This window comes from Papaver somniferum, chromosome 7, assembly GCF_003573695.1.
Source record: "Papaver somniferum cultivar HN1 chromosome 7, ASM357369v1, whole genome shotgun sequence".
Taxonomy (NCBI): Eukaryota; Viridiplantae; Streptophyta; class Magnoliopsida; order Ranunculales; family Papaveraceae; genus Papaver; species Papaver somniferum.
The window spans coordinates 179476772-179485636 of NC_039364.1; the positions used below are offsets into that span (position 1 = coordinate 179476772).

An 8865-nucleotide genomic window follows, 5' to 3' on the forward strand; every position below is an offset into this window, starting at 1 on the left:
CAATTCATCATACTGGGGACTAGAGGGATCCTTACATCAAATACCTCTGGGACAATGACTTGCCGTCAGAAAGGAAAGAAGCAATCAAACTTACACAGAGAGCTAAAAGATTTATCTTTCTTGATGGAATCCTATACCGTAAAAGCTTCGGGGGAAGCTTGCTGAGATGCTTAGCCGAACATGAAATTCCAACAATTTTGAAAGAAATGCACGAGGGAGAGCATCAAGGAAAAAGGAAGCTATTTCTCCAGATTCATGAGAAATATTACTGGATAGCCTGGTTCTTCTCCCTCTTTGATCCCCTTGCCTTTTTGATCCACTTTTATCCTAACTTGTCTGGTTTTACCCTCGACGGTGAAATCAAGATCCATCTTTTTCTTTGCAACTGTCTTTGGTGGTGTCTTGGAAAACTTGCCAGCTGCTTGATTCCTCAACATCTCTGCTTCCCTCATCTTCCCTGCTCTTGTCTTTGCTGGTGGTGTCTTCTACTCTTCTACTTCTTGACTGTTAAAAAATTTATCTTCATGTTGTTGGATGAACTGCATTCCTTAAGCAATGATCCTTTCTCGTACATCTTCATTGGATAATGATTTTTGCGAAGACTCTTCTTTTGGATCTTCTTGGATCATCAATGAAAATCTTGGACAATCGTGGATCAGGGTTTCCATCTTTTCCTTCACTTCAGATGGTGCCGTTCTATAACTACCTTTTTCAAGCTTTTAAAAACAGTTTCAGACAAGTTGTCTGGAAAGTCATCAATTGATGTATAAGGATCATTATGTGGATCTTCTCCCTGTGTGAGTAAAAGGACATCTTCTTCAACCGGCAACATGCCTTTAGGGTCCACATGAGATATGGATTGAACTGCGATTATCGTAGCTTCATCAATTTCAGCAGTTTGAGTGGTATTCCTTACATCCTGGTTATCAAGGTCCGTATGGTCTTGTTGATCTTCATTTGTCTTTGGCAAAGAAGTGCTGAAAAAATGCAATTTTGTTAGGTTGTACAAAGTTGTACACTATTGTATACACACACAAGAAATCACAAAGGTGTACATCTTAGTACACATATACAGAAAATGAAATGAAATGCGAGCTGAGATCATTTTCTTTATACCTCGGCTTGTTAGCAGTTTCAGACTCAACTCCCAGGCTTGTTCCATCCTTTCCATCCTCTTTTTTATTTGACTTTGATAAAGGCCTGCTGAGAAATACAATTTTATTTGATTTTTATCAGTGGTGTACAAGTATCTACATATACAAAAAATGAAAAGAAATGCGATCTTATATCATCATACCTCGGCTTGTTAGCAGTTTCAGAATCAACTACTTTGTCATATTCACTTCCATCTTCCATATCCTTTTCTTCATTTCCCTCATTGGTATTTGATGAAGGTGAGCTAAAAGATGCAAGTTTTGAGAAAAGGTACGAGTTTTAGCACACTGGTGTACAACTATGTACACACATAAAAAATATAAAAAGAAATAATTGTCAGATTTAATAAAAGTGATGTTATACCTCGGCTTTTTAGGAGTTTCAGATGAAACTTCATTCTTTTCGGATTCAGTTCTATCCTCCTCATCACCACCTTTGCTACCCTCTTTGTCATTGTCATCATCATGTAGATCACCACCTTTGCCACCCTCCTCCTCCTCCTCCTTCTCCTCCTCCTCATCATCACTATCATCATGTAGATCAACACCTTTCTTACCTTTCTAACCTTCCTCCTCCTCCTCATCATCATCACTATCATCATCATCCAGATCACCACCTTTCCTACCTTTCTTACCTTTCTCACCTTTCTCATCATCATCATCATCACTACCATCATCATCACTATCATCCACATCACCACCTTTTCCACTTTTCTCAACTTTTTCACCTTCCTCCTCCTCCTGCTTATCATCATCACGTTCGTCCTCACTTTTTAATGTTTTGTTAAATGAAATGATTTCTTGCAAGGTGTCAACACATAAATCAACAAGATCCTTATCATTTTGCACATTACTCAGATCAGCTGCATGAAGTTTTTTGCTTTTTTCTTTAATGAAGCTAACAAGCTTTTCATGTTTAACCTGCAAGTCAGAAAGCTCTTCCAATACTTCATCTCTTCGTGTTTGTGCTCTGTGAAGCTCCTTCAGTGCATCTGTGTTATTTTCTTGCCTATTCTTTCCGTACTCATCCAAAATTTGTTGTTGTTCATCACTGCAAGCTTTTTCCTATCCTGGTTGCATCTGAAAACACGCCAAAGTATCAATATGGATCACATGTGTACATCTTTTTACACCTGTGTTATAGGTGTATATTGTTGTACACATGACAAAATTCAAAATTTTGTCACCATTTTGTACACCTTATCTAGGTGTATATTAATGTACACATGTAGGAAGAAATCACTATCGTAAGAAAGTTATCGAGTTGCCTTTTTCATAGCTTCATTAATGTCTTTCTCGATTGTTGTACTGATGTCACTTATTACCCACCTTAGAAAACTTGGGAAACCTTGTTCATTGTTTGGCGTCATGTTGTTGTTGTGTTCAACAAACCAATACCGCATTAACAAACATGTAAAGAGTTAGAAATGTGATAGGACCCAACAAATACAATGAACCAAAGCATGTAAATTGGTACAACTTAAAACTGGTGTAAAACAATGTACACATGTAAACTCACCAACAGGTATACCATACAAACATTAACTTTAAGCGGTGACTCAATATGTTTCCTAATGCTATCCATTAGATATTTATGTATATGAACTGGCCAGTTGGTTTTTTTAATTATATCCAATGATTCAAAGTAGTGAGAAAATTGGCTCTTGGTAAGCGCGCTTCCATTTGTTGTGGTAAAAAAAAACAGTGATGCACAGGTACATCCCAAACAACACTACCAAGTCCTCAGCATTTCTTTCAATCCCTCTATCCAACTTTGGTTTTAACTTCAATACACAAGATTTCATTCTCCACATCTATTTTTCCCAACTTAGTTGGATCCTTCAGTTTCATTCGGGTTATCAATGAACCATATCTCATCTCAGCTATAGTTTTGTTACTTTCTCCTTCTCAAGGTTCTGATGCCACCATATCTAATCCAAAAATTAAAAACAAGTCTTCTGACATACTTTCTACTTCCACAAAAATTTTCTCCTCGACAGTATTGAAAACGAAAACATTTCCCCCTGAATTATCATGGCGGAATTGGTTCACAACCTTCAAGATTGATTCTGGATTCTTGGACCACACATCTCTCTTGTTATCCTTTTTCTTTTCTGACTTTTTATCCTCTTTCTTTTCAGCTTTCTTGTGAACAAAGACGTCTAATATAGGCCAAAAAGGGCTATCCTTTTGCTTCTCTAACTGAAAGTTAGTGAACCAGACTTTTTTAGGATCATTTTTCCGTACTTCTCTATCCTCCTCAAGGTTCTTGTTCACAAACTCATTGATTGCATGAAAACCCTGATATATAAGGTTTGTTTGTATCTAGGAAAATAGACACATGAGAATAAGAAAAGAGAGGCATAAACATAAACATAATACTCATACAAAAATGCTGGTGTATAAAGCAATACACTGCTACAGAAATATAACAAGAACAACAATAAGTCCCATACAACACGCCATACATCACTATAACACCATGAAGGTGTAAAAATCTGTACACTCCTACAGAAACATCTTTAAAGCACACACAACATGCCATGAATCACTGCAATAGAATGCTTGTGTACAAATCTGTACACACAACTGAAATGAAACAACTCCATAACACATATAACATGCCATTAACCATAAAACCACTCACAAACTCATATAACAGGACATGTTGGTTTACAAATCTGTACACACCAGCAAAAAATCTCATAAAAATTGCTAAAAAATAGAAAGAACTAGACATGAATCACTGCAACATAATGGTGGTGTACTAGTATGTACACACCAGCAACAATTCCCACAAAAATTGCTAAAAGACAAACATAACTGGACATGAATCACTGTAACAACATGGTGGTGTACTAGTATGTACACACCAGCAACAAATCTCATAAAAATTGCTAAAAAATAGAAAGAACTATACATGAATCACTGCAACACCATGGTGGTGTACTAATATGTACACACCAGCAACGATTCCCACAAAAATTGCTAAAAGACAAACATAACTGGACATGAATCACTGCAACAGCATGGTGGTGTACTAGTATGTACACACCAACAACAAAACACATAAAAATTGCTCAAAAACAGACAAAACTGGACATGAATCACTGCAACAGCATGGTGGTGTACTAGTATGTACACACCAGCAACAAAACGCATAAAAATTGCTCAAAAATAGACATAACTGAACATGAATCACTGCAACAACATGGTGGTGTACTAGTATGTACACACCAGAAACAAAACTCATAAAATTGCTCAAAAATAGACACAACTGGACATGAATCACTGCAACAGCATGGTGGTGTATTAGTATGTACACACCAACAACAAAACACATAAAAATTGCTCAAAAACAGACAAAACTGGACATGAATCACTGCAACAACATGGTGGTGTACTAGTATGTACACACCAGCAACAATTCCCACAAAAATTGCTAAAAAAAGACATAACTTGAGATGAATCACTGCAACAGCATGGTGGTGTACTAGTATGTACACACCAACAACAAAACGCATAAAAATGACAGAAAAACAGACAGAACTGGACATGAATCACTGCAACAGCATGGTGGTGTACTAGTATGTACACACCAGCAACAAAACTCATAAAAATTGCTCAAAAACAGACAAAACTGGACACGAATCACTGCAACAGCATGGTGGTGTACTAGTATGTACACACCAGCAACAAAACGCATAAAAATTGCTCAAAAACAGACAAAACTGGACATGAATCACTGCAACATCATGGTGGAGTACTAGTATGTACACACCAGCAACAAAACTCATAAAAATTGCTCAAAAATAGACAAAACTGGACATGAATCACTGCAACAGCATGGTGGTGTACTAGTATGTACACACCAGAAACAAAACTCATAAAAATTTCTCAAAAATAGAGAAAACTAGACATGAATCACTGCAACATCATGGTGGTGTACTAGTATGTACACACCAGCAACAAAACTCATAAAAATTTCTCAAAATTAGACATAACTTGACATGAATCAATGCAACAACATGGTGGTGTACTAGTATGTACACACCAACAACAAAATGCATACAAATTGCTGAAAAACAGACAGAACTGGACATAAATCACTGCAACAGCATGGTGGTGTACAGATCTGTACACATATACAAAAAATCTCATAAAAATTGCTCAAAAACAGACATAACTGGACACAAATCACTGCAACAGCATGGTGGTGTACTAGTATGTACACACCAGCAACAAAACGCATAAAAATTGCTCAAAAACAGACAAAACTGGACATGAATCACTTCAACATCATGGTGGTGTACTAGTATGTACACACCAGCAACAAAACTCATAAAAATTGCTCAAAAATAGACAAAACAGGACATGAATCACTGCAACAGCATGGTGGTGTACTAGTATGTACACACCAGAAACAAAACTCATAAAAATTGCTCAAAAACAGATAAAACTGGACATGAATCACTGCAACAGCATGGTGGTGTACAGATCTGTACACATATACAAAAAATCTCATAAAAATTGCTCAAAAACAGACATAACTAGACTTGAATTGTTACCTATTTTTCTTTTAACAGATGTGGAAGGATTTGAAGTCTTTGATTCTTCTTAGCTGGTGATGTTTTTGAAGTTTTTGGTACTAAAATTGATGTTGAATCTTCTAATGCTCTCTTCGATCTCGTTCTTGGTGTTGTTGATTTTCGAATTTTTTTTGCTGCAACTGATGGAGTTGGGGATGAAATTGGTGTTGAATCTTTTAATGATTGTGTAGTTGAGCATTAGACTTCACGGCGTTCATCAATTGAAGTCGAAGAACTACTAAGGAGAGATTGTGGAATTTCATCAACAAAAGGTATATGTGGATACTAAAACTCATCTATCACTTGGAAAGTCTATTTCTACTTTGTCTCCTATATTGAGACAAAAGTCGTGTTACTATATAGTATTCGATTATACACATTTGAGATTTCGAGCTGAGATTAACTCGCTTACATATTTCTCGAAATATGTGTTTGTAAGATTTCGCTTCAACCAAGTTCATCTAATATTCTTGAAGAAAGTCAAAAGATGATCATGTGAAAATTGCCGAGTAACATCTTACATAGTTTGTGTGATACAATCATTTAGTGTAGACTTGGAATGTTTCGTTATGATTATTTCAATAACTAGAAAATTGCTTTGATGCTAATAGTGTGTGAAAACGGCTATTTTCATCCTCTAAGAAAGTTCCAATGATTGAAATAGAGTTTAGAACTATTGGATTATGAACATAGTGTGCATTCTTGCATGTATGTGATCCATGACCGGAACTAGAGTATGCATACCCGTATGCGTACTTGTAGTTGTTAAATTCCGTGTACCAAGTACACATACCGGTACGCATACTTGCTTAAGGTATAGGTCCGGGAATTTCTGTTGAGATTTGGAAGTGTACTAAGGTATGCGCACCCGTTCGCATACTGGCGAACCCAAACTCAGACCGGCTACTTAAGTATGCGTACCCGTTTGCATACTTGAGTGGTTAAAGTTCTGAAATCGGTTTGTTCATGAACTAATACATTTATATATTAAGGAATGCATTCTTTGCAATCGTTGTTATAGTGTTCATGAATTGATTCGAGTGAATCAAACCGATTTTGCTTAAATTGTGTTCCTGTATACTTCTATGAGAATATAGCAATTGAACAACTCTTTAACTAGTTTCATTTGAGTCATTTGAACTAGTTATGGTTAAGATGAATAAGGTTGATATGAGAGTGTTCATATAACTAACCTCGGTCAACTACTGTTGAGCCAACATGGTGTATACGTTTAGGTACGGTTACTTAAACCTAAATGAAGGTACATTTCATTTGTGTATAACAAGTTAAGTTCGATCTAACAGTTGAAAGATATTAGCTTGAATCTAATCAGGTTTTCATCTAACTGTGAATATTGAATGCTTTGTTACCAAGGTAACTTAGATTGCAAACCATGATTTCAAAACTATATAAAGGAAAACTCTAGCAACTGGGAAACCTAATCCCCACACCTTATGTGTGATATTAGTTGCATAAGCTAGAGTCGGATCTCCTTTAACCTTAGGTTTTTCACGAAACCCTGTAGGTTAACGACTTGAAGACGTCATTGGGATTGTGAAGCCAGGCCCAACCATTTTCTCTGTAGTTGCGTGTTCTGATCTTACTTCTTCTATCGTGATTGAGTATTATCTTTGCTAAGATTTACTTGAGATTTATCTCCGATAAGTAAGATTAAAAGTAGTCACAAACATCTTCGTCTCATCATTTGTGATTCCACAATATCTTGTTTCGCTACCATACGATTAAGATTATTGTGAGTTGATTGATAATACTAGGTTGTTCTTCAGGAATATAAGTCCGGGTTAAAAATTGGTTCTTGTTCATCTTGATTAATCAAAAGACGGAACAAAACTCATAGGTATTTCTGTGGGAGACAGATTTATCTATTCCAATAAACTTTTCTGTATGAGACGGATTTGTTTATCAAGTCTTCGAATTTGGGTCGTAGAAACTCTTAGTTGTGGGTGAGATCAGCTAAGAGACATAAGGAGCGCAACTGTACCTTGATCAGTGAGAGATTGATTAGGCCTCAACTACATTCCAGTCTGAAGTTCATTGGTAGTAGGCTAGTGTCTGTAACATCTTAATACAATGTGGTGTTCAAAGATGGACTAGGTCCCGAGGTTTTTATGCATTTGTGGTTTTCCTCGTTAAAACAATTCTGGTGTCTGTGTTATTTGTTTTCTGCATTATATTTTGTTATATAATTGAAATATCACAGTTGTGCGTTGAATCAATCAATTGGTAAATCCAACCTTTGGTTGTTGATTGAAATTGATTGATTCTTGAACATTGGTCTTTGGTACCGTTCAAGTTACTTCTATTATATTCAATCGAGCTCGCAAATTTATATTTGCTGAATGCAGATTGAATTGAGAGATAGAGATATAAAACTCTTTGATATACTTTTCTATAGATTGAGTCTGACTGTCTAGTTGATTCTCTTGAAAGTATATTGGAGTTTGTCTATTCAGATTGCCAAACGAAATATTGGGTGTGGTTGTTGTACCCCGCTTTTTCACCTGCACCTGCGTCCATGTATGCTGGATTGAATATTCTTTCTCATGAACAACCATCTTGCACTTATACAACATATTTGGATGATGATGGATATCACTTTCCTTTTAAAAACTTGGATGGATGTCATGATAGTGTAGACGACCGTGGATATGCCAGAAGTTCTTTTTTCCGGCATGTCGTGGATAGACACATTGTACTGAGGAGCGTAAATCCATTTGCAGGGAGAGGATTCATACACATGTTTATACTGCTTGGGAAAAGGTTCTTAATCTATTACAGAGTTGGCTATATACTGACTGTATGCGTTTAAATTCCTGGAAACGGCCCTGCCGTGGTCATGCTGGTGACACTACTCCTTGTCCCTTCAATGGCAATCATTCTTAATTTCTGATATATGGCATAGACAAGCCCACTGCTAATACCCCTACAAAAAATCTTGATGTAGATGCTACATTACCTCCTTCTATAGACGAAACTTCTATTCCCGATAGCCTAACTGTAGTATTACTTAACTTAATCTTTCAGAAAAAGATAACCACTACAGTTAGAAATCTACCTCCTTGTAGGTTAAATTTTTCGAGGGCATTAAAAAGTACTTTAGA

The 8865-nt window shown here is 36.4% G+C and overlaps 1 protein-coding gene across 1 annotated transcript; it reads right to left on the bottom strand.

The window, feature by feature from the left end:
- Positions 1 to 676: 676 nt before the first annotated feature.
- On the bottom strand, positions 677 to 2524 carry LOC113295621 (ABC transporter F family member 4-like). The gene is made up of 6 exons (XM_026543954.1): positions 2423 to 2524; positions 1721 to 2219; positions 1519 to 1600; positions 1298 to 1399; positions 1117 to 1200; positions 677 to 977 (listed from the first exon to the last, which is right to left on the bottom strand). The coding sequence occupies exons 1-6, from the start codon at positions 2522 to 2524 to the stop codon at positions 677 to 679; spliced, it is 1170 nt and encodes a 389-aa protein (XP_026399739.1).
- Between the last annotated feature and the right edge of the window lie 6341 nt (positions 2525 to 8865).

Bases quoted from the DNA above. Each gene is read 5' to 3' on its own strand.
- LOC113295621 (XM_026543954.1), bottom strand. From the start codon at position 2,524: ATGACGCCAAACAATGAACAAGGTTTCCCAAGTTTTCTAAGGTGGGTA. The intron at 2,220-2,422 runs GCAACTCGATAA...CAACCAGGATAG, and splicing joins TTAATGAAGCTATGAAAAAG to GAAAAAGCTTGCAGTGATGA. The intron at 1,601-1,720 runs GTTAGAAAGGTA...ACAATGACAAAG, and splicing joins TGATGAGGAGGAGGAGGAAG to AGGGTAGCAAAGGTGGTGAT.